Source organism: Pristis pectinata, chromosome 1, assembly GCF_009764475.1.
Source record: "Pristis pectinata isolate sPriPec2 chromosome 1, sPriPec2.1.pri, whole genome shotgun sequence".
NCBI lineage: Eukaryota > Metazoa > Chordata > Chondrichthyes > Rhinopristiformes > Pristidae > Pristis > Pristis pectinata.
Genome location: NC_067405.1, coordinates 9,172,504 through 9,197,339, shown reverse-complemented (window position 1 = coordinate 9,197,339; position 24,836 = coordinate 9,172,504). Strand labels below are relative to the sequence as shown.

The 24,836-nt window shown below is 44.7% G+C and overlaps 1 protein-coding gene across 4 annotated transcripts in view; it reads right to left on the bottom strand.

Annotated features, from left to right (window-relative positions):
- Positions 1 to 24,836, bottom strand: part of sema5ba (sema domain, seven thrombospondin repeats (type 1 and type 1-like), transmembrane domain (TM) and short cytoplasmic domain, (semaphorin) 5Ba) — a 350,416-nt gene that overhangs the window by 174,038 nt on the left and 151,542 nt on the right. For all 4 annotated transcript variants that reach the window (XM_052028256.1, XM_052028245.1, XM_052028265.1 and 1 more), the window contains one exon: positions 1,722 to 1,821. In XM_052028256.1, coding sequence (XP_051884216.1) covers positions 1,722 to 1,821 — 100 coding nt within the window. The remainder of the gene's footprint in view (positions 1 to 1,721; positions 1,822 to 24,836) is intronic.

Below are 24,836 nucleotides of genomic sequence, written 5' to 3'. Positions count from 1 at the left end.
CCACCCTTCCACATCCTCATCCAAGTCATTGATAAAAATCACAAAGAGCAGGGGTCCCAGAACAGATTCCTGCGGAACACCACTGGTCACCGACCTCCAGGCAGAATACATTCCATCTACCACCACCTTCTGTCTTCCATGGGCGAGCCAATTCTGAATCCACACAGCCAAGTTTCCCTGGATCCCAAGCCTCCTGACTTTCTGAATAAGCCTTCCATGAGGAACCTTATCAAAAGCCTTACTAAAATCATGTACACTACATCCATTGCTCTACCTTCATCAATGTGCTTTGTCACATCCTCAAAAAATTCAATCAGGCTCGTAAAGCACAACTTGCCCCTCGCAAAGCCCCATAAACGTGCACATTATTCAGTCTCTCTTGGTCTCCATCTTATCACAGAAACTCCTTTCGTTCTCTACATCCCCACTTCCTTCTCTCCAACTTAAAATTTCCTTTGACCCTCACCAATTTTTATAGATGCACCATAGAAAGCATCCTATCCAGATGTATAATGGCTTGGTATGGCAACTGCTCTGCCCACAACCACAAGAAACTGCAGGGAGCTGTGGACGCAGCTCAGCACATCACGGAAAACAGCCTCCCCTCCATAGACTCTGTCCACATTTCTCACTGCCTCAAGACAACATAATGCACCCACCCTGGACATTCTCCCTTCTCACCCCTCCCATCAGGCAGAAGATACAAAAGCCTGAAAGCACGTACCACCAGGCTCAAGGACAGCTCCTATCCCGCTGTCATAAGACTATTGGGCAGACCGCTTGTACTATAAGATGGACTTTTGATCTCACAATCTACCTTGTTATGGCCTTGCACCTTATTGTCTGCCTGCACTGCATTTTTCTCTGTAACTTTAACACTTTATTCAGCATTTTGTTATTGTTTTCCCTTGTACTACCTCAATGCACCGATGTAATGAAATGATTCATATGGATGGCATGCAAAACAAATTTTTTCACTGTGCCTCAGTACATGTGACAATAATAGACCAATTTACCAATTTATATGTTTGGTTTGTAACTTTTCCTAGTTCCAATGAAAGATCACGATCCTGAAATGTTGACTGTGTTTCTCTCCCCACAGATGTTGCCTGACCAGCTGAGTATTTCCAACAGTTTCTGTTTTTATTCCAACTGATGAATGGACACTGACCTACAGTCTACACTGAGTGGCTGAGGTGAAGAAGGGTAGGAGGAATGGTAACTGAAGTCTCGACCCGTTGGAGGGAATGGCCTGTTTTTGAGCTGTACAACACTGAAATGATACCCTGTTTTTGTTTCTCTCCACTGATACTGTGTGAATGAAAGAGTTTACCAGCGCTCTTCTGTTTCAATATTAAGTTTAGCAAGAAGGTAGTGGAAGCTGGATCATTAGTAGTATTTAAGGTGGAACTGGGTAAATATTTGACAGCTCAGTGAACAGTGGGCTATGGAGAAATGGCACAGAAGAGGACTTGAGGCCAGCATAGATCATATTGAATGACGGGTCAGGCTTGAGGGGCCAAGTGGCCTCCTCCTGCTCCTATTTTCTTGTGAAAGGGGAAATTTCAAGTCCTGGCAGGGAAGGGGTTAAGAGGGCAACAAGGCACATTACATCTTAATTGCAACACACACAGGAGCAAAAGAGTGAATCCGACAATATAAATGGAACCAAAGCAGAAGCAAAATTCAGGAAAGCAATTACGATGGAAATTGTCCATTACCTGGCTCCAATTATCAGTTGGTTCCTGCTGAGATCAATGGCCAGTTGAGAATAGTCAGAGACTCCTGGAAAGCTAAAATTTGACACCCATGGACTCAAATCTGTTAGAGAAAGAGAGAAAGGTGACAGTCTTATTAAAATGCTTATTGAGCATCAACAAATGGTGCCTTTAATGTTGTGAAATATCCCGAGGCACTTCACAGGAATGTTAATCAAACAAGTTTTAAGACCAAGCCACATATGAAGGTTTTCAGGCAGATGAGTGACAGCTTTAGTCAAGGAGGTGAGGTTTAAGGGGCACTTCAGAGGAGGAAAGAGAGGCTGACAGGTTTCGGGAGGGGATTCTGGGACGGAGGGCTCATCAACTGAAGGAACACCCAGCAACAGTGGAGCAAATAAATTCAAGAATGCACAGCAGGACAGAATCAGCGAAGTGCAGAGATCTCACGGGATAGTAGAACTGGAGGAGTTTGGAGAAGTAAAGTAATGGAGCAAATGGTCAATAGCCCATTTTAATTGCCTCGTGCAGCAAATGGCTTCAGATCTCAGTGGTGTCACAGGCAACATTTGGCACCATTAAAATTCTTCCTTTATTTGGGAAGATGTGAAGCAAGAGAATAGGAGAGGTAACACACACAATGATATTTTCACTCATTTTCAAATGGCCCACTCTACATACAGCATTTCTGCTTTGGAAGCCAATACTCTTGGTTGCAAACATCTCAGAAGGTTGTTACAAGCAAGACACCCACTCAGAAACTCAGGATACTCCTAAGTACTTTACGCCAATGAAATATTTTGAAGTGTTGTAATGTTGAAACATCGTGGACAAATTGTGCACATCAAGCTCCCATATAAGTGCCTTGGTTATCCGTTTTTGTGATGTTGGGTGAACAAGAGAAAAATACTGGTCTCGGGATGCTGGACAGAACATCAGTGAACAGTGAAGTGTTTTATATCCACCTGAGATGGCAGACCATTATCATCTCATTGTAAAGACATCCACCACGCCCCCATACTGGACTGAAATGTCGACAATTTTAATGCCCAATCTCCAGTGAATGTCTTGAACTCACAACCTTCAAACTCAGAACCATTATATCCCTTCCCAAGGTAATGAACATCCACAAGTCGATATTGTCCGTAAGTCGGAAAATACACAAAAACACTCGAAATGGTAACCATATCTCCAGAGTATTGTAATAAGACCATAAGATATAGGAGCAGAATTAGGCCATTTGGCCCATCGAGCCTGGTCCGCCATTCAATCATGGCTGGTGGCAGAGAACAATGGATGGCATCAAAAGAACATAAGAAATAGGAGCAGGAGAAGGCCATCTGGCCATCCAGCCTGCTCCGCCATTCAATATCACGGCTGATCTGGCCATAGGCTCAGATCCACCTACCTACCTTTCCCCATAACCCTTAATTCTCCAACTATGCAAGAATGTATCTAACTATGTCTTAAGTATACTTATTGAGGTAGCCTCTACTGCTTCCCTGGGCAGAGAACTCCACAGGTTCACTGCTCTCTGGGAAAAGCAGTTTCTCCTCATCTCCATCCTAAATCTATTCCCCCAAATCTTGAGGCTACGTCCCCTTGTTCTAGTCTCACCTACCAGTGGGAACAACTTTCCTGATGGATAAGATAGAGGCAGGAAGGTTGTTTCCTGCATGGATGCCTTTCATAATTTTATATGTTTCGATAAGATCCCCTCTCATGCTTCTGAATTCCATTGAGTATAGTCCCAGGCAACTTAATCTCTCCTCATAGACTAACCCCTCATCTCCGGAATCAACCTGGTGAACCTCCTCTGCACCGCCTCCAAAGCCCATATATCTAACCTGTGGTCAGTGCCAATGTTTAAGTGACTACAGGTTAGAAGGGCTCTGCATTGCAAGAGAGTTTGACAGGGTAGATACTGTGAGGTTGGTTCCTCTGGATTGAGGTGCCTTGCAATAATGGAAGATGGGTCCAGTAATTCTAATGCACCCAATGCACCAATGCAAACTCTAGCTCTGGGAATGCCCAAACATCCACTGCATATTTTCTTAACAGTCGCAAAGTCATTGAGTCATGCAGCACAGAAGCAGGCCCTTCGGCCCACCACGTCCATGCTAACCTTTCTGCCTATCTACACTATCCCATATCCCATTTGCCTGTACTCTATGCCTTGCCTATATAAGTTTCTGTCCAAATGCCTCTTAAATGTAGTGATTGTCTCTAATTCCACCAACTCCTCTGGCAGCACGTTCCAGATATCAACCACTTTCTGCCTAAAATTCATACACTCAGATCCCCTTTTAAAACTCCTTCCTCTCACCTTTAACCCATGCCCTCTTGTTTTTGATACCGCTGCCATGGGAAAAAAGATTTTGACTATCTGCCATACCCATACCTCTCATAATCCTCCATCAGGTCTCCCCTCAACCTCCTTACCTCCAGGGAAAACAAGCCCAGCCTGTCCAACCTCTCCCCATAACTAAAGTCTTTCAATCCAGACACCACCCTGTTGAATCTCTCCTGCACCCTCTCCAGCACCACCACATCTTTCCGATGTCTAAAACATGCTGCCCTGTTGTCAGTCCTGAGGACGAATCCAGAGACGCATTACCAAGGTGGGGGAAGTCAAAAGGACCTGTGCCCTCCCATTATGAAGGAGGAGAGGGGTGAGGATTTACATAGAACATAGAACATTACAGCACAGTACAAGCCCTTCGGCCCACAATGTTGTGCTGACATTTTATCTTGCTCTAAGATCTATCTAACCCTTCCCTCCCACATAGCCCCCCATTTCTCTATCATTCATGTGTCTATCTAAGAGTCTCTTAAATGTCCCTAATGTATCTGCCCCCACAACCTCTGCAGGCAGTGCGTTCCACGCACCCACCACTCTCTGTGTAAAAAACATACCCCTGACATCCCCCTTATACCTTCCTCCAGACTTGTCCAGTGTTTGGGCTATCTTGATTATGTGGCTGCTTTGGTCAATTCAATGACTTGGGTTTGAATCCCATTAAGGTAGCTGGAGAATTTAAATGCAACTACACATTAATCAATCTGGAATATTCTCAGTGACCACAAAACCATTTGATTCTGCTTCCAAAAACATCTGGTTGACTTAAGATCTTTCAGGGTAAGAAATCTGCCATCCTTGCTGGTCCTGGCCTTTACTTGACTCAATGTCACCCAATGAGGCGGTCCCTACACTACCTTCTGAAATGCCCTTTCAGAGTGGATGGTCTTTGCATCAACTCCACATCCCTATGAGGTCATTTTTCCTGCCCAGCATTTTTATGGAATGTAGTTTACCAAGATTGGGATCAAAGTTTTCAACCATCAGGATTCCAGTCCAATCCCACAATCTCTTACGTCAGCAGGCCTCTACGAGTATATCTCACATTTATTTTGACTCATCATGAATATTTGAAGGATTCATGAAGGGAACCAAGTAATTATGAAGGGGGAAATGAACAGCACATTTTACCTCAAACAGTGCAGGTACACTGTAAACCTGAATAGCCCAGCATGTCCCTGTGGGATACAAAGCACATCACATCTCGACTCCAAAGAACAAGACTATAAATCACACAAGACAAAACTGGCAATAAAGTTCAGAGCTCGTTAGTATAATGAGGAACTTTTATTATAGACACATATACATGCTAGACTGTTGCATTGTCAGTGATTCAGCTCTAGCCTCAAGCCTTTAAATGAGAGCTCACCACTTCCAAGAATTAAAATAAATAATGCATTTGATGGGGTCTCAGCTTAATGCCTCCTCTTTAAGATGACACCTCCAACTGTGCAATACTCATTCAGTGTTGTACTGACAGTGTCAGCCTAGATTTTAAACAGAATTAGACACAGGGGTAGGTCATGTGCCCTGTGAATCTTGTTCCACCATTCGATAATGTCAGCACTCAATTTGTACCTCAGGTCTGCTTTCCCCGTATCCTCTGATTCCCTCGGTACCAAAGTATCTATCAATCTCAGCCTTAAGTATACTGAGCAGCCACACTCCCTGGGGTGCAGAATTTTAAAGACTTACAACACTCCGAGAAAAAATATTCCTGCAGTCTTAAACAGCAGACTCTTCATCTTGAGACAAGGACGAGGACTAGAGTACAGGAACAGGCCCTTCAGCCCACTATGCCGTGCCTGCCATCAATGACCCATCTAAAGTGTAGTGGTTAGAGTAACGCTATTACAGCGCCAGTGACTGGGGTTCAATTCCGGCCGCTGTCTGTAAGGAGTTTGTACGTTCTCCCCGTGTCTGCGTGGGTTTCCTCCGGGTGCTCCAGTTTCCTCCCACATTCCAAAGGCGTACGGGTTAGGAAGTTGTGGGTATGCTATATTGGTGCCAGAAGCGTGGCGACACTTGTGGACTGTGCCCAGAACACTCTACGCAAAAGATGTATTTCACTGTGTGTTTCGATGTACATGTGATTAATAAATATATCTTATCTTATCTTATCTTATCATCTTATCTTCAAGCCAAGTTCCATATTCTTCAAGCATCAGAAACTCTCCCTCTGCATCTACTCTATCGGTCCTCCTCAGAACCTCCTCTCCTTATAAACTCCAGTGAGTAGAGGCCAATTTAAATCTCAGTTCACCGACGCCTGCTTGATTGGCACCTTATCGACCACATCAACTGCTCCCACCACTGATGGACTGTGGTTGCAGCATCTACAACATGCATTGCAGTTACTTGATTGGACAATTCCATCTGCACTTCCCAAACCAATGACCTCTCCCACCAAGAAGGGCAGCAGGTACATGGGAAGACCTCCAACTGCAGATTCCCCTCCACAGAACATAGAACACCATTACTGAGCGATCCAATACCAGAGGGCCTGCATTTAAGGTGAGAGGGGGTAGGTTCAGAACAGACACGAGGGGTATGTTTTTTACTCAGAGAGTGGTGGATGCCTGGAATGTGTTGCCTGATAGGGTGGTGGAGGCAGATTCATTGGGGGCTTTTAAGAGGGGCTTGGATGGGCACATGAATGAGAGGAGAATGGAGGGATATGGGTATTCTGTAGGTAGGAGGAATTAGCTATGTCGGCACATAATTGTAGGCCAAAGGGCCTGTTCTGTGCTGCACTGTTCCGTGTTCTATATTCTACGTAACACAGGAAAAGGCCCTCCAGCCCACGATGTCTGTGCCGAACACGATGCCAAGTTAAACTAAATCCCTTCTGCCTGCACATGATCCATATCCCTCCATTCCCTGCATGTTCATGTGCCTGTCTAAAAGCCTCTTAAACACCACTATCGTGTCTGCTTCCACCACCATCCCTGGCAGCCCATTCCAGGCACCCACCACTCTCTGTATTAAACAAAACGTGCCCCACACATCTCCCTTAAACTTTCCCCTCTCACCTTAAATGTATGTCCTCTAGTACTTGACACTCCGACCACTGGAAAATGATTCTGTCTACCCTATCTAAGTCACACATCACTCCAATCTACAACTTTATCTTTGTACCTTTACCACCATTGAATTCCCTCCCCAGCAGCAGTGTGGGAGCACCTTCACCAGAAGGACTGCAGTGGTTTGAGGTACTGGCTCTACCACCAACTTCTCAAGGGCAGTTTGGGACAGACAGTAAATGCTGGTTTTGTCAGCGACGCCCAAATCCTTAAAAAACTGAATAAATAACAAAAACTCTCATCCCAAATATATCTATTTCGTTTTCTTATTTTGCTTTTACTTAAGGATCTAAGAAATGAGTACATCAGTGGAGCAGGGCCCCTCAAGCCTGCTCTGCCATTCACTAAGGTCATAGCCAATTCACTTTTACTTCAATTCCACTTTCTTTGCTCATGTCCTGCCCTTTGGTTCTCAAAGACAATTGGTCTGAGTCTTGAATGTGCTTAACAATTGCTTGAGTTTAATAGATTTTGCTTTTAAACTCACACCCATCTGAATCAGGAGCAAGTGTGCAACCATCTGAAGCACAGTTGAGATGTTGCAGCTAAAATTTACAAACAGAACATGTCACATTGCATTCAGTGGATTACAGTAAACATTCACTGTAACAAATCTCTGTTAGAGAGTCATTGGCATAGAGCAATAGAGCAATACAGCATGGAAACAGGCCCACCAGCCCAATTCATCCCTACTGATCAATGTGGTATTGGTTTATTATTGTCACTTGTACCGAGGTACAGTGAAAAACTTGTCTTGCATACCAATCATACAGGTCAATTCATTACACAGTGCAGTTACATTGAGTTAGTACAGAGTGCATTGAAGTAGTACAGGTAAAAACAATAACAGTACGGAGTAAAGTGTCACAGCTACAGACAAAGTGCAGTGCAGGTAGACAATAAGGTGCAAAGTCACAAGGTAGATCGTGAGGTCAGAGTCCATCTCATCGTATAAGGGAACCGTTCAATAGTGTTATCACAGTGGGATAGAAGTTGTCCTTAAGCCTGGTGGTATGTGCTGGCAGGCTCCTGTATCTTATGGAAGATACAGGAACCTTATGGAAGAGGAGAGAAGAGAGAATGACCCGGGTGGATGGGTCCTTTGATTACACTGGTTGCTTCGCTAAGGCAGCAAGAGGTATAGACAGAGTCCATGGAGGGGAGGCTGGTTTCCGTGACACGCTGGGCTGTGTTCACAACTCTCTGCAGTTTCTTGCAGTCTTGAGCAGAGCAGTTGCCATACCAAGCTGTGATGCATCCAGATAGGTATGGTGCATCGATAAAAGTTGGTGAGTGTCAAAGGGGACAAACCGAATTTCTTCAGCCTCCTGAGGAAGTAGAGGTGCTGGTGAGCTTCCTTGGCCGTGGCATCTACGTGATTTGACCAGGACAGGTTATGCCCACTTAAGCTAGTCCCATTTGCCTGCGTTTTGCCAAACCTTTCTTATCCATGTACTTATCCAAATATCTTTTAAATGTTGTCATCGTACCTGCCTCAATGACCTCCTTCGGCAGCTCATTCCACATACTCAGCACCTTCTGTGTAAAGGAGTTGCCCCTTTTAAATCTTTCCCCTCTCACCCTAAACCTGTGCCCTCTAGTTTTTTGGTTCCCTTTCCCTGGGAAAAAGACTGCGCATTCACCCTATCTATGCCCCTCATGATTTTATAGACCTCTATAAGGTCCCCCCTCTGCCTCCTACACTCCAAGAAATAAAGTCCTAGCCTGCCTAACCTCTCCCTCTGTTGAGACAATCAAAGATCAGGAAGATTATTTGTTGACTGAACTGGGTTTAGAAATGTTTTTGCATCACAGAAATGACAATGAGCATTGATTTTATCCTGTCTTCAAACCACAGTCAGGGGCGCTCTATATTTTATGCTATTTCTCATTGGATAACAGACAAGAGTTTGGGCTTGGTATTTTCCATTTTCTTGGGACCCCGGATGGCTTCTGCATATTGTGGCATGAAGGTGCAAGTCGCTAACTTGGTGGCTTTGATGGGCAGTCTCAAACAGTGTGGACCCTAGTTTCAAACAACCACCTGGGCGTGAGCAGGAGCAGACTGGGCCGGCCAGCAACAGTTCCCCTGCCCTCAATTTCCTCCTTGCAGGGTGCCTCATGCCCAATTCCTGATGGTATAAGTTCCTGGCTGGAAATACCAGCTTCCAGCTTCTCCGCACCCATTAACCTCCTCCAGCTATCATCCGATTCACAGGCAGCTCAACGGGCAACAATATTCCAAAGGCTTTGATAAGGACACACACAGGATAGTTGCTGAACAGGCTTAGAGTGCATAGAATTGGGGATAACGTATTGGTGTGTCTTGAGGGTAGATTAACAGATCAAAAACAAAGTGGAGGAATAAGCTGATCCTTCAGCAGACAAAACAGAAATGCTGCATATATTTTAAATAGAGAGAGATTAGAAAATGTTGATGTTCATGGGTATCCAGATAGCCTTGAAATCACTGAAAGCTAACATTAGGTGCAGCAAGCAATTAGGAAGGCAAACGGTATGTTTGTCTTTATTGCAAGAGGATTTGTGTATGTGTAATGTCATTTTAATTGTGTAGTGCCTCAGTGAGACCACAGCTGGAGTATTTTCTACTACTTGGTTTCCCTATCTAAAGAAGGATAAACTTAGCATAAAGGGAGTGCAACAGATGAACTCTTGATCTCTCAATCTGCCTCATCATGACCCTTGCACTTTATTTGTCTACCTGCACTGCACCTTGTCTGTAACTGTAGCAGTATATCCTGCATTCAGTTTTTATTCCTTTTGTATTTGGATAGGTGATTTGGATAGGTTGGGTAAGTGGGCAGATACTTGGCAGATGAAGTTTAATGTGGATAAGTGTGAGGTTCTCCACTTTGGGAGCAGGAACAGGAAGGCGGATTATTATCTGAATGGTGTGGAGTCGGGTAAGGGGGAAATACAAAGGGATCTAAGAGTCCTTGTTTATCAGTCACTGAAAGTGAATGAGCAAGTGCATCAGGCAGTGATGAAGGCTAATGGAATGTTGGCCTGTATTACAAAGGGAATTGAGTACAAAAGCAAAGAGATTCTTTTGCATTTGTACAGGGCCCTGGTGAGACCACTCCTGGAGTATTGTGTACAGTTTTGGTCTCCAGGGTTAAGGAAGGATATCCTGGCTATAGAGGGCATGAAGCGTAGGTTTACGAGGTTAATTCCGGGGATGTCGGGACTGTCTTATGCTGAGAGGTTGGAGAGACTGGGATTGTACACGCTGGAATTGAGAAGATTGAGAGGGGATCTGATTGAAACCTACAGGTTTATTAAGGGATTGGACAAGATAGAGACAGGAAATATGTTCCAGATGTTGGGGAAGTCCAGGACCGGGGGCATGATTTAAGAATAAGGGCTAGGCCATTTAGGACAGAGGTGAGGAAAAACTTCTTCTCCCAGAGGGTTGTGAATTTGTGGAATGCACTGCCTCAGAGGGCAGTGGAGGCCAATTCTCTGGGCACTTTCAAGGTGGAGCTAGATAGGTTTCTTATAGATAGGGGAATCAAGGGATATGGGGACAAGGCAGGAACAGGATATTGATTGTTGAGATCAGCCATGATCTCAAAATGGCGGTGCAGACTCGAAGGGCCGAATGGTCTACTTCTGCTCCTATTCTCTATTGTACTACCTCACTGTACTTATGTATCAGAATCAGATTTATTATCACTGATTTAGATGATGTGAAATGTGTTGTTTTGCAGCAGCAGTACATTGCAAAGACACAAAATTACCATAAGTTACAAAAGTAAATAAATAGTGCAAAAAGTATTCATAGGTTCCTGGACCGTTCAGAAATCTGATCTGTATGGAATGATCAGTCTGGTTGGCATGCAAACAAAAGCTTTTCACTGTATCGCAGTGCATGTGACAATAATAAACCAATTACCAGTTACCAAAGAGTCACCAGATTGGTTCCTGGGATGGTAATACTGTTTCACGACAGCTAGGCCTCCAATTCTCAGGATTAGTCGCTCAACATATTCAAGACAGAACTTGGTAGATTTTTGGACAAAAGTGATGCTCAGGTAAAAGATCACCCACCACCTCGTTAATCAGCAAAGCAGGCAAGCGGTCCGAATGGCCTGCTCCTATTTCCATTTCTCATGTTCTTATGACCTTGTGATCCTGATTCAGTGTTTGTTGAAGTAGGGCTGACCCATCAAAGAAAAAAGGTTGGTTCTTTCCATTGGGACCAATAAAACTGGGGAGTTGGTCGGAGGTGGGGTGGGACAAGGTGATGGTGCAATGGTTAGATTACTGGATGATGAAAGGCCATCGAGTCATAACATCTGTTGCTCCCTCCACCGATGATGCCTGACCTACTAAGTATCTCCAGCACTTTAGAACCATGGAGACATTGTGCCACACAGCACGGAAACAGGCAACCATCAAGCACCCAGTGACACCAATCCAACACATCCCATTTTATTCTCCCTACATTCCCACCAACCTCCCCCCTCCAATTCTACAAAGAAGGGACAATTTACGGTGGGCAATTAACCTTCCAACCTGCACGTCTTTGGGATGTGGGAGGAAGATGGAGCACCCAGGGAAACCCACAGAGAAATTGTGCAAACTTCATACAGACAGCACCGGAGTCGGGATTGAACCCGGGTCACTGGAACTGTGGGGAAATGGCTCTACTCGCTGTGCTGCTGCTTCTACCCTCCATTTTCTGTCTTCCATCACAAGATATTGCTGGTCATTCATTGTCATTGGGTCTAAATCCTGAAACTCATTCCCTATCTGCACTGTGGAAGTACTTTCACCAAAAGGAGTGCAGTAGTTCAAACTGTGGTTCACCATCTCCAGGGCAGTTAGCGAAGATAATACATTCTGGCCTTGCCTGCAACAACTAGATCCCAAAGAATGAGTAAATGAAGACAAAATTGTAGGGTGCATCTGTAACTCAAATACGTCCTGAATTAAACTTATAATAAAATGTCGGCACAACGTTGTGGGCCGAAGGGCCTGTACTGTGCTGTAGTGTTCTATGTTCTAAGAACTAGGTGCAAGATTCTGGCCGAAGAAAAAAATCACCTTTAATCAGTAGCACTACATACTACATCTGAACTTTTTCTCTGTTTCTGAAATTCAATTCCACCAAGGTTAATGGGAATTAATTTCACATGTGGAGAACAGTACACCATTACTATACTACAGGGTTGGTACTAGTAATCAAGGGCCAATTTCTTGATGGACTTTTCCAACCACTGACATACCCACTCCTTAAACTCCAAACTTGTATCAAGTTTCCATTATCCACCCACAGATTCCAGGTCCAGCAACATCTTAATTGTGACCTTCTCATATGAACATCCTCCAGCATCACAGCCTTTCAAGTTCCCTGCCCTCATTCAATTCTTACCTATTCCTCATTTTGCTCCCTCCACTGCTGCTGAAATGTGTCACATTAAGGGTCTGAATTACTGCCCTGAACAACCTGCATGACTTATTCACACAAACTGCATCTCTTCCTGACTTACGGCACTCCTCTCTCTTTTGGTTTCTGGCCCAACATCTCGTTGTGTTTGAAAGTCTTGGGAAAATGATGCAGCCCCAGGTGGTACAATGGATAAGGTCATCGACCTGAAATGTTAGCTTGGTTTCTCTCTCCACGGATACGGTCTGATTTCTTGAATATTTCCAACACCTGTAATTCTTTAATGGAAACAGAAAATGCTGGAAACACTCAGCAGGTCGAGAAGCATCTGTGGAATGAGAAATAGTTGAGGTTTCAGGTCTGGGATCCTTCACCAGCACCGACAAAGAGAGAAAAACAAGTTAGCTTTAGGTAGCAGAGAAGGTGGGAAAAGAGGTTGGATGGAACAAACGGAATATCTGTGAAAGGGTGAATATCTGTGAAATGTGGAGTTAAGGAGCAGTTAAAGTCAGATTATGCTGCTCTGTCTGTGTTGAGTGTTTCTAATGGTAAGGCAGTGGGACATGCCTAGCAGGCCAATCTGTACAATAATAAGAAAAAAACTATAATTCATTAATCCGTAATTCTTTTTTTCATTTCTACCTTTGATCCAGAGATATGAGCTTCCACATAGGCTTAGGAACTTAAAATTCAAGTTTTGAATTAAATCAGGAATTTAATATAAGCAAGTCATTAATAGTGAGTGTGAGAAAATCCAACTGGTTCAGGGAAGAGAGTCTGCTATCTTTACCTGACCTTGCCTATATGTGATTACAGACCTCCTCACTTGTGGTTTATATTTAACTGCCTCCTCAGTTCAGGGGCAATTGGGATGGATCATAATCTGCCCAGGACCACAAGAAACTGCAGAGAGTTGTGGACACAGCCCAGCGCATCACGGAAACCAGCCTCCCCTCCATGGACTCTGTCTATACCTCTCGCTGCCTTGGTGAAGCAGCCAGCATAATCAAAGACCCCACCCACCCGGGTCATTCGCTCCCCTCTCCCATCAGGCAGAAGATACAGGAGCCTGAAGGCACATACCACCAGGCTCAAGGACAGCTTCTACCCCACTGTGATAAGACTATTGAATGGTTCCCTTATACAATGAAGATGGACTCCGACCTCGCGATCTACCTTGTTGTGACCTTGCACCTTATTGTCTACCTGCACTGCACTCCCTCTGTAGCTGTGACACTTTACTCTGTACTGTTATTGTTTTTACCTGTACTACCTCAAAGCACTCTGTACTAACTCAGTGTAACTGCACTGTGTAATGAATTGACCTGTACGATCAGTATGCAAGACAAGTTTTTCACTGTACCTCAGTACAAATGACAATAATAAACCAATTCCAATACCAATTATAGATACAGCATGGAAATTTGACCTTCAGACAACTGAGTCTGTGTTGACCATCAAGCATCCATTTACACTAATCCTACCTTTTATACTCTCCCCACATTCTCACCAACTCCCCCGGTCTCTGGATTCTACCACCCAGTCGACCGCACAAGGGACCACTTACAGTGGCCAATTAATCCATGAACCCTTTGGGAGGTGGAAGGAAACCCGGACGAAACCCACGTGGTCACTGGGAGAACGTGTAAGCAGTCACATGCAAACTCCACACAGCCAGCACCCGAGGTCAGGATTGAACCTGGGTCTCTGGTGCTATGAGGCAACAGCTCTACCAGCTGCGCCACTCTGCCACTCACACTGCCAGGTAACAGCCACAACCCACAAAGGAAATGAACGTTCTGCTATATTTCTCTCTGACTTTCCCTATGTTTGCTACCTGTTCCTTCACAAGATTCACCCGTGAACTAAGAGATATATTAGATCATTTCAAAGGCCCAGCAAGATTCCACTGACTACTGGGTTGGGTAAGGCAGGTTTCCTTCTCTGTTGGACATTTGTGAATCAGACAGGTTTTCACAACAATCCAGCAGCTTTCATTGTTAACATTACTGCTGCTCCATGTTTACAAATTTCCTTCTGGCATAGAAGGAGGTTATTTGACCCAAGTCTATGACAGGCCGTGGAGTAATCCCAGATTCCCTACAACTCTACCAACCACCTAGACGAGGGACAATTTACAGCGGCCAATTAACCTCCCAATCCACATGTCCTTGGGATGTGGGCAGAAACTGGGGCACCCGGAGGAAACCCATGAGGTCACAGGGAGAACGTGCAAGCTCCACACAGTCAGCACCCAAGGTCAGGGTTGAATCGGAGGCAGCTACACCACCATGCCATCCTCACTTTTCCAAATCCAGGAATTTCCTCAATTTTAATTCCCCAGCTGACTCATTTCTCTGGTTCATTTGTTGCTTGGTTGTTGGTTCAATAAGTTGACCACTCTGTAATAAAGAGTCATAGAGGAGTACAGCACAGAAACAGGCCCTTCAGCCCATCACGTCCATGCTGACCAAGCACCTATTTACACCAATCCTACAGTGGTCCGATTTTTTTTTCCCGACGACTTCCCCAAGGTTCTATCATTCGCCTACACACTAGGATTTAGAGTGGCCAACTAACTTACCGACATGCACGCCTCTGAGATGTGGGAGGAAACCGGAGCACCCAGAGGAAACTCACACTGTCACAGCTAGAACTTGCAAACTCCACACAGACAGCGCCCAAGGTCAGGATCGAACCCGGGTCTCCAGCATGGTGAGGCAGCGGCTCTACCCGATGCACCAACCGTGCCACCCTTAAGAGTTAAGTACTCTTAAGCCTGCAATGAACCATACTATATTGGGATTGAGCAAGCCTAGGCTTCTAGGTGCAGATGTCAAAATCCTTTTGCATTGTAGCCTCTGGGCACCAGCAAGCCAATACAATAGTCACAGCTCCCGATGGTTGCACAGCTTGTTGATGCTCGCTGCCTGAAGTCCACATGAGGGAAAGGAGTGGGAAACAAGAACATTTCCAAAGAAGGCAGCCCTTCCAGGAAAGAAGGAGAGAAAACAAACTGGCTCCACTTTTCAATTGATCCCAAGAATCATTTCGTTTTCATTGCCCTACAGAAATTAATTCGAAAACTTTCAGGATCTGTCTTTAAGCGATCACGGCTTGCTGAAATGTACTGCAGCGATGATTGTACTCTGAGCAACTAAAGAGCAATGCTGATTAATTATAGAATCCCGGAGATATTTATTAGGCTGCCATCTACTGCAGTGGCTGATGCAAATTAAACGTTCTAATGAAATGCGTTGGTGTGGTGCAATGGGGCTCTCAATGAAAGCATACGGAGATCAGAACCAGTAAGTCAGCATATTGAACACAGACTGAAGCCAGACAGAAAAATCAGAGATTAGTAATGTCTGTAGGCAATGAGACTTCTGCAGTGGATGACAGAGAAGAATAAATAAAGTTGTAGACTGCAAAAACTAAGGAAGGTAATGCTACGGTTGTGTAGGCACGGTAGCATAGAGGTAGCGTAAAGCTTTACAGCGCCAGGTTCAATTCCTGCCACTGTCTGTAAGGAGTCTGTACGTTCTCCCCGTGTCTGCGTGGGTTTCCTCCGGGTGCTCCAGTTTCCTCCCACATTCCAAAGACGTACAGGTTAGGAAGTTGTGATATGCTATGCTGGCACCAGAAGCGTGGCGACACTTGCGGGCTGCCCCCAGAACACTCTACACAAAAAGATGTGTTTCGATGTACATGTGACTAATAAAGATCTTAATATCTTAAATCCTTACAGCTGTAATATCTGCGTCCAACCCCGGCCCAAATGCTTTGGAAAACAGACCCAGGCATTGACGAGGGAGTGGAGGAGATTCCCTGTAATGATACCAAGGACTAGCACTTTAGCTTGTACTTGCACAGGCTGGAGAACTTGGGGCTGTTCTCTGTAGAACAGAGAAGGTTTAAAATGTTGAGGAATTTGAAGAGAATATATTGAGAAGCTGTCCCCAGTGTCAGAGGCGTGGAGGTGGATGGGTGTGTTGGGGATTATAGAGTCATAGAGTACATAGAACATAGAACAGTACAGCACAATATAGGCCCTTCAGCCCACAATGTTGTGCCAACCTTTAAACCTCACCTAAGACTATCTAACCCCTTCCTCCCACATATCCCTCTATTTTAAATTCCTCCATATGCTTATCTAGCAATCTCTTGAATTTGACCAATGTACCTGCCTCCACCACCACCCCAGGCAGCGCATTCCATGCCCCAACCACTCTCTGGGTAAAAAACCTTCCTCTGATATCTCCCTTGAACTTCCCACCCGGTACTTTAAAGCCATGCCCTCTTGTATTGAGCAATACAGCATGGAAACAGGCCCTTCAGCCCAACTCGTCCATGCTGACAATGGTGCCCACCAAGCTAGTCCCATTGGCCTGCGTTTGACCCATAACCCTCTAAACCTTTCCTATCCATGTACCTGACCACCTGTCTTTAAAATGTTGTTTTTTGATAAGAAAATTGGCAAGAAAGTAACCAGAAGAGTTACTTTCTGAAGAGGTGTTTCACAAAATTGTGGAATTGTAACAGCTCAGAAGGTAGCCACTTGGGGCATCGAGTCCCTGCCAGCTCTTGAGAATCCAATTCACTCACAGATGCTGCCTGACTGTTCCCAGCACATTCTGTACTTGTTCCTATCCAGTGTCATTCCACCAAAGGCCTGTGGATTATTCTTTCTCAAGTGCCTGTCCCATTCCTTTACAACGGCCCTGATTGATTCTGTTTCCAACATCCTGGTACATTGGGTTTTCTGGACCTTAACCACTCTGTGTGATAACAAGTTTTGCCTCATGATCCCCCCGTGTCCTTCGATCTGTAAACCCCTTGCCTGATCATGGGGTAGAAACCCTTCCAACAGTAATTTTCAAAGCAGCACTGGATAAACATTTACAGGGCCTCAAGGAGAGAACAATTTGGACAGGTCTTTCAAAGAAGTGACTCAGATACAATGGGCCAACTGGTCTCCTTTTATGCCTTATCGTTCCATCAGTCATGGGATGGCAGGTCACGGTGTGAGGCCTTATTGTATCAGGGAGAAAACCCCACACCCAGGGGGATACCAAGTGCTGGCTGCATCTCCCCAGAAACAATACCCTGTAATTTTTCTCTGCTCTCATTTGCAGAGATGCAAAGCTCTACCAAGGGGATGCTTCAATTGCCTAGAATTTGGGGGCAAAGTCTAACGTAAGGGCTTTGTGCATTGTGAATCTATTGAATTCTTTACCCCAGAGAAGACTCAGTCATTGAGTGTGTTCACGCTCAAACCAATGGGTCTCGGAGACACCCAGTGTTTTCCAGTGTGTCATCTCAATCTGGAAATACAGATGCACCATAGAAAGCATCCTATTCTGATGCATCACAGATTGGTATGAAAACTGCTCTGCCCAAGGCCACAAGATATTGCAGAGAGTAGAAGGAATGTCTGGAGTACTGTGTGCAGTTCTGGTCGCCCTATTATAGGAAGGATGTGGAGACTTCAGAGAGGGTGCAGAAGAGATTTACTAGGATGCTGCCTGGATTAGAGGGCTTGTGCTAATAAGGAGAGGTTGGACAAACTTTTCTCTAAAGCAGTGGAGGCTGAGTAGACACCTATAAGATTATGAGAGGCATAGACAGAGTAGGCAGCCGTTATCTTTTTCCCAGGGTCGAAATGCCTAATACTAGAGGGCATGCATTTAAGGTGAGAGAGGGAAAATTCAAAGGAAATGGGTGGGGCCAGTGTTTTTACACAGCGAGTGGTAGGTGCCTGGGGTGGTAGTGGAGGCAAATACAACAAAGGCATTTAAGGGGCTCTTAGATAGGCACATGAACGTGCTGAGAATGGAGGGATATGGACATATCCCTCCCACCAGGCCGAAGATATAAAAGCCTGAAAACCGGGCTCAAGGACAGCTTCTATCCCGCTGGTATAGACTATTGAATGGTTCCCTAGTACAGTTAGATGGACTCTTGACCTTACAATGGTCTTGCATCTTATTGTCCACCTGCACTGCACTTTCTCTGCAACTGTGACACTTTATTTTGCATTATTGTTTTCCCTTGTACTACCTCGATGCACTGTTGTAATGAAATGATCTATGTGGATGGCATGCAAAACAACGTTTTCCACTGTACCTCAGTACATGTCACATTAATAAACCAATTCCAATTCCAACTTTATATCACTGCATTATAAAACTACAAGAGAATTTAACTGTAAAACTAAATTAAACAAATGTTTTTTAAAAGTTAGAATAAGATTGATTTGGCGGGACAGTGGTATAGCTGGTAAAACTGCTACCTCACAGCAACAGAAACCCAGCTTCAGTCCCTCAATGTCAGCAAAACAAAAGAGCTGGTCAGTGACTTCAGGAAAGGGGGCGGTGTACATGCACCTGTCTACATCAATGGTGCTGAGGTCGAGAGGGTTGAGAACTTCAAGTTCCTAGGAGTGAACATCACCAATAGCCTGTCCTGGTCCAACCACATAGACGCATGGTCAAGAAGGCTCACCAGTGCCTCTACTTCCTCAGGAGGCTAAAGAAATTTGGCATGTTTTCTTTGACCCTCACCAATTTTTATCAATGCACCATAGAAAGCATCCTATCTGGATGCATCATGGCTTGGTATGGCAACTGCTCTGCCCGGGACTGCAAGAAACTGCAGAGAGTTGTGGACACAGCCCAGCACATCACAGAAACCAGCCTCCCCTCCATGGACTCTGTCTGTACCTCTCGCTGCCTTGGTGAAGCAGCCAGCATAATCAAAGACCCGACCCACTGGAAACATTCTCTCTTCTCCCCCCTCCCATCAGGCAGAAGAATATAAAAGCCTGAAATTATGTACCACCAGGCTCAAGGACAGCTTCTATCCTGCTGTTATAAGACTATTGAACAGTTCCCTAGTATGATAAGATGGACCCTTGACTTCACAATCCAACTTGTTATGACCTTGCACCTTACTGTCTACCTGCACTGCATTTTTTCTGTAGCTGTGACACTTTATTCTGCATTCTGTATTGTTTTACCTTGTACTACTTCAATGCACTGTGTAATGAATTGATCTGTATGAACGGTATGCAAGACAGGTTTTTCACTGTACCTCGGTACAAGTGACAATAATAAACCAATTCCAATTCCTGAGCTCAGACACTGTCTGCATGGAGTATGCACATTCTCGTTCTGCTCTGATTTCCTTCCATCAGATCAAAGACGTGGGGATTGACGGGTTAATGTGGGAAGAGAAACAGATCTAATGTTTCACGCCATTATCTGATATATGTAACATATATGTTATCTTCTGGTAGAACCTTGGTAAAGGCTCTGACGAAGGGTCTGCGACCTGAAACGTTAACTCTTTTTCTCTTTGATCAACGCCTTATCCTGAGACCATGATCCCTAGTTCTAAAGTCGCCCACCCACAGAAACATCCTCACGCCAACCACCCTCTCACATCTCCTCAGAACCATGCAGTGTTTCAATAACATCAAACTTCTGAACTCCAGAGAGTATAGGCTCAATCTACTCAACCTTTTCTCAGAAGACAAACCCTTCGACCCAGGAATTAATTCAGTAACCTTTGCCTCTAAGCTAAATATATCGTTACTTAAATAAAGAAGCTAAAGCTTCAGGTGCAGCAGGCACGATAGTGTAGCGGTGAGCATAACGCTTTACAGCGCCAGCGACCCGGGTTCAATTCCAGCCACTGTCTGTAAGTAGTTTGTATGTTCTCACCGTATCTGCATGGGTTTCCTCCGGGTGCTCCGGTTTCCTCCCACATTACAAAGACGTACGGGTTAGGAAGTTGTGGGCATGCTCTGTTGCCGCCGGAAGCGTGGCAACACTTGTGGGCTGCCCCCAGAACACTATGCAAAAAGATGTATTTCTCTGTGTGTTTCGATGTACATGTGACAAATAAAGATATCTTATCTTGTCTTATCTTATCTTAGGTGTGTTCTCACCAAAACCCTGTGCAGAGAGACTTTCTCCGTAGCTGTGACACTTTACTCTGTATTGTGTACTGTTTTGCCTTGTACCACCTCAATGCACTGTGTAATGAATTGATCTGTATGAACGGTAAGCAGGATAAGTTTTTCACTGTACCTTGGTACAAGTGACAATAATAAACCAATTTCAATTCCAAATCCAATTCCACATGAAACATCAAATCTATTCAGCATCAAAATTCATTTCTTCAAGCCTGATGCCTGTGCTTGTGGGATTTACAAAGGAGAACAAAAACCTAAAATAAATAAGTTACTAAAGCAGAATTGAGGAAACACATACTTAGAATATTCAAAGCCAAAACATTCAAGATCTCTGCAACAACAAACAATCTGCTGGAGCAAGGTGAGGAGCATCTGTGGATGGCATGGATGCTGCTCGACCCACTGAGTTCCTCTGGCAGATTGTTGCTCCAGATTCCAGCATCTGAAGCCTCTTGTGTCTCCCTCCACTCAAGATCTCTATCCTGGAGCATATTGAACATGGGTCTGTGACCTCAGCCAAAACTATCTTCTGTGAGCAAATGACTTCATGTAAAACCAGAATGCTAGAACATTGATTAAAGGTTAAAACCCAGACTCTAATTTAGGATCAGCTTTAGCTGTGGAAAACTATAAACAAAGATATCCATTCATCGACCATTTCATGTCTGCCAGGAACGTTTGAACGTGAACCTCAGGCACTCTGAATGACTTCAAATACTTAAAGACAATCACCACTGTTCAGATCCAACAGCAATTTTGCACACAGTAAAATCCCGCAAGCAAAATTAAGATAAAGGAGGAGATAATCTGTTTTTAGGGGTGTTCACTGAGAGAAACGTACTCTTCCTTTTCTTCAAAAAGTAACGTGAGATTGTGAACATGGCAAATAGGGCCATGGTGAAATGTCTTATCCTCACACTGTGCTGGAGTGTCAGACTAGCTTACACCCTTAAAACAAAGTGGGACTTGATCCCATAATGTTCTGACTCCAGGGTGCAACCATAGAACCAGACAAACACATACCCCAGGTGTGTGAAATATTAGCCCAATGTGAAATCACAACCCATTGATATGGCACACAATAGACCATTTCAAAGAGCAGTATTGCAATGAGGAACACTGCCGTTTCCACTCGTGGGAGAATCTCGAATGAGGGTCACAGTTACAAGGTGAGGGAGTGGTCATTTTAAATTGAGGTGCACAGGAACTTGCAGAAGGTGGTGAATCTCTGGAATTCTCTACACTGGAGGGTTGTGGAGGTCATTAATGGGGAAGTAGATACAGAGGGAGCTTAGGGTCCAAGGCCGTAGCTCGCTGAAAGTGGCTGCACAGGTTGATAGGGTGGTAAAGGTGTATGGCATGCTTGCCTTTATTTAATGAGACAGTAAGTTCAAGAATCAGGAAGTTATGTTGCAGCTTTATAAAACTCTGGTTAGGCTGCATCTGGAGTATTGCATTCAGTTCTGGTCACCCCAATATAGGAAGGATGTGGAGGCTTTGGAGAGGGTGCAGAAGAGGTTTACCAGGATGCTGCCTGGATTAGAGGGCATGTGCTATAAGGAGAGGTTGGACAAACTTGGTTTGTTTTCACTGGAGCGACAGAGAGTGAGGTGAGACCTGGGTGAGGGGATGTTTTATAAGATTATGAGAGGCATAGATAGAGTAGACAACTGGATTCTTTTTCCTAGAGTCAAAATGTCCAGTAAGATAAGATATCTTTATTAGTCACATATACATCGAAACACACAGTGAAATGCATCTTTTGTGTAGAATGTTCTGGGGGCAGCCCACAAGTGTCACCATGTTTCCGGTGCCAACATAGCATGCCCACAACCTCCTAATCTGTACGTCTTTGGAACGTAGGAGGAAACCAGAGCACCCAGAGGAAACCCACGCAGACACGGGGAGAACATACAAATTCCTTACAGACAGTGGCCGGAATTGAACCCGGGTTGCTGGCGCTGTAAAGCGTTATGCTAACCGCTACACTACCATGCCTAACAGAGGATGTGCATTTTAGGTGAGAGGGGGTAAGTTCAAAGGAGATGTACGGGGCAAGTTTTTTACACAGAGAGTGGTGGGTGCCTGGAATGCGCTGCCAGGGGTGGTGGTGGAGGCAGATACAATAGAGGCATTTAAGAGGCTCTTAGATAGACACATGAATGTGCAGGAAATGGAGGGATATGGACCATGTGCTGGTAAAGGGATTCATGTAATTAGGTATTGGTAAGACAAGACATCTTTATTAGTCACATATACATCGAAACACACAGTGAAATGCATCTTTTGTGTAGAGTGTTCTGGGGCCAGCCCGCACTTCTGACGCCAACATAGCATGCCCACAACTTCCTAACCCTTACATCTTTGGAATGTGGGAGGAAACCGGAGCACCTGGAGGAAACCCACACAGACATGGGGAGGATGTACAAACTCCTTACAGACAAAGGTGGGAATTGAACCCAGGTCACTGGCGCTGTAATAGTGTTACGCTAACCGCTACACTATTGGTTTATTATTGTCACTTGTACCAAGGTACAGTGAAAAACTTGTCTTGCATACTGTTCATACAGATCAATTCATTACACAGTGCAGTTACACTGAGTTAGTACAGAGTGCATTGATGTAGTACAGGTAAAAACAATAACAGTACAGAGTAAAATGTCACAGCTACAAAGAAAGTGCAGTGCAATAAGGTGCAAGGTCACAACAAGGTAGATTGTGAGGTCATAGTCCATCTCATCATATAAGGGAACCGTTCAATAGTCTTATCACAGTGGGGTAGAAGCTGTCTTTAAGTCTGGTGGTACGTGCCCTCAGGCTCCTGTATCTTCTACACGATGGAAGAGGAGAGAAGTGAGAATGACCCAGGTGGGTGGGGTCTTTGATTATGCTGGCTGCTTCACCAGGACAGCTAGAGGTAAAGACAGAGTCCAAGGAGGGGAGGCTGGTTTCAGTGATGCACTGGGCTGTGTCCACAACTCTCTGCAGCTTCTTGCGGTCCTGGGCAGAGCAGTTGTCGTACCAAGCCGTGATACATTAGCTTAATTAGTTTGGCACAGTTCTGTGGACTGAAGGGCCTTTTCCTGTGCTGTACTGTTCTATGTTCTAAGCTCTATTTTTGAAAGATCAGAGATTTAAAGGCAAGGCTATGGGGAACTGGCACAGAGGAGGAGGTGAGGGCTGGGGCAGATCAGCCATGGTCACGTTGAATGGTGGGGTAGATGAGCGCCCAAGTGGCCTTGTGTTCTTACAAGTGTATCTGACCATCCAATTCTTTCCCGCCCTTTCAAATGTCTGCCCCACCCCCGGAGGCACCGTCTTGCTCTCTGGTCCCATGATCCTCTACGGTCTACCATACCCAAAGCCTTAAAGCGAGCTCCTTTCCAAGTGCTGACTAAATTCCGGGCTGTTAACACATTTCTGTTTATGGGATCTTGCTGTGTGGAAATTGTCTACTATGTTTCCTCAACCCGCGCCCTTCATTCGCTGTGAACTTATTGGAAAGTTCTGAGCTTGTAAAAGGCCATAAAAATACAGTTTTACCATTCAGTTCAAATTTCAATGTTTAATGCAGCACACAGTTCCCCTTTAGTTAGAAAGATGCATAAAGACATTTGAAAAAATATGTACAGAGCTTTGAAGGAACAAAAATTTAAATGCCTACTTAATTAGGATAATAAAAGCAAATGAAAGTTACTAACAAGGTTAATGAGCAAGCACAGGAGGCTAATCAAAGCAAATGCTTGAACTGCTTACTCCAGGGAGACCATCACTGTTGCTTCATACATAATGAATGGCAACAATTGTGTTGATACGGCATCTTTAATTTGAGAAGTACAGCGGTCAATGTGCAAATAGCAGGCTCCCAGTGTGACCGCAACTGGGGAATCCTGTTTAGTTGTCAGTGGAGGGATAAATGTTGGTCACGGCAGTAGGAAAACTCCCCTCCTCTTCTTCATGTTCATCCACCTACATCAGCAGTTTAATATCCCCTCGGAAATCCAACACTTCCCCAGTACTGCACCAGGAATGTCAAGCCTCGGCAGTGTGCACACATTGGTAGGCTGTGACTAGTGGGGTACCACAGGGATCGGTGTTGGGACCCCAGCTATTCACAATCTGTCACAAAAATTGGGTTGAAAGTGTGAAAGGTCACATTTCCAAGCTTAGAGTCATAAACAGCACAGAAACAGGCGCTTCGGCCCAACTCGTCCATGCTAACCAAGGTCCCCATTTAAGCTAGTCCAATTTGTCCGTGTTTGGCCCATATCCCTCTAAACCTTTC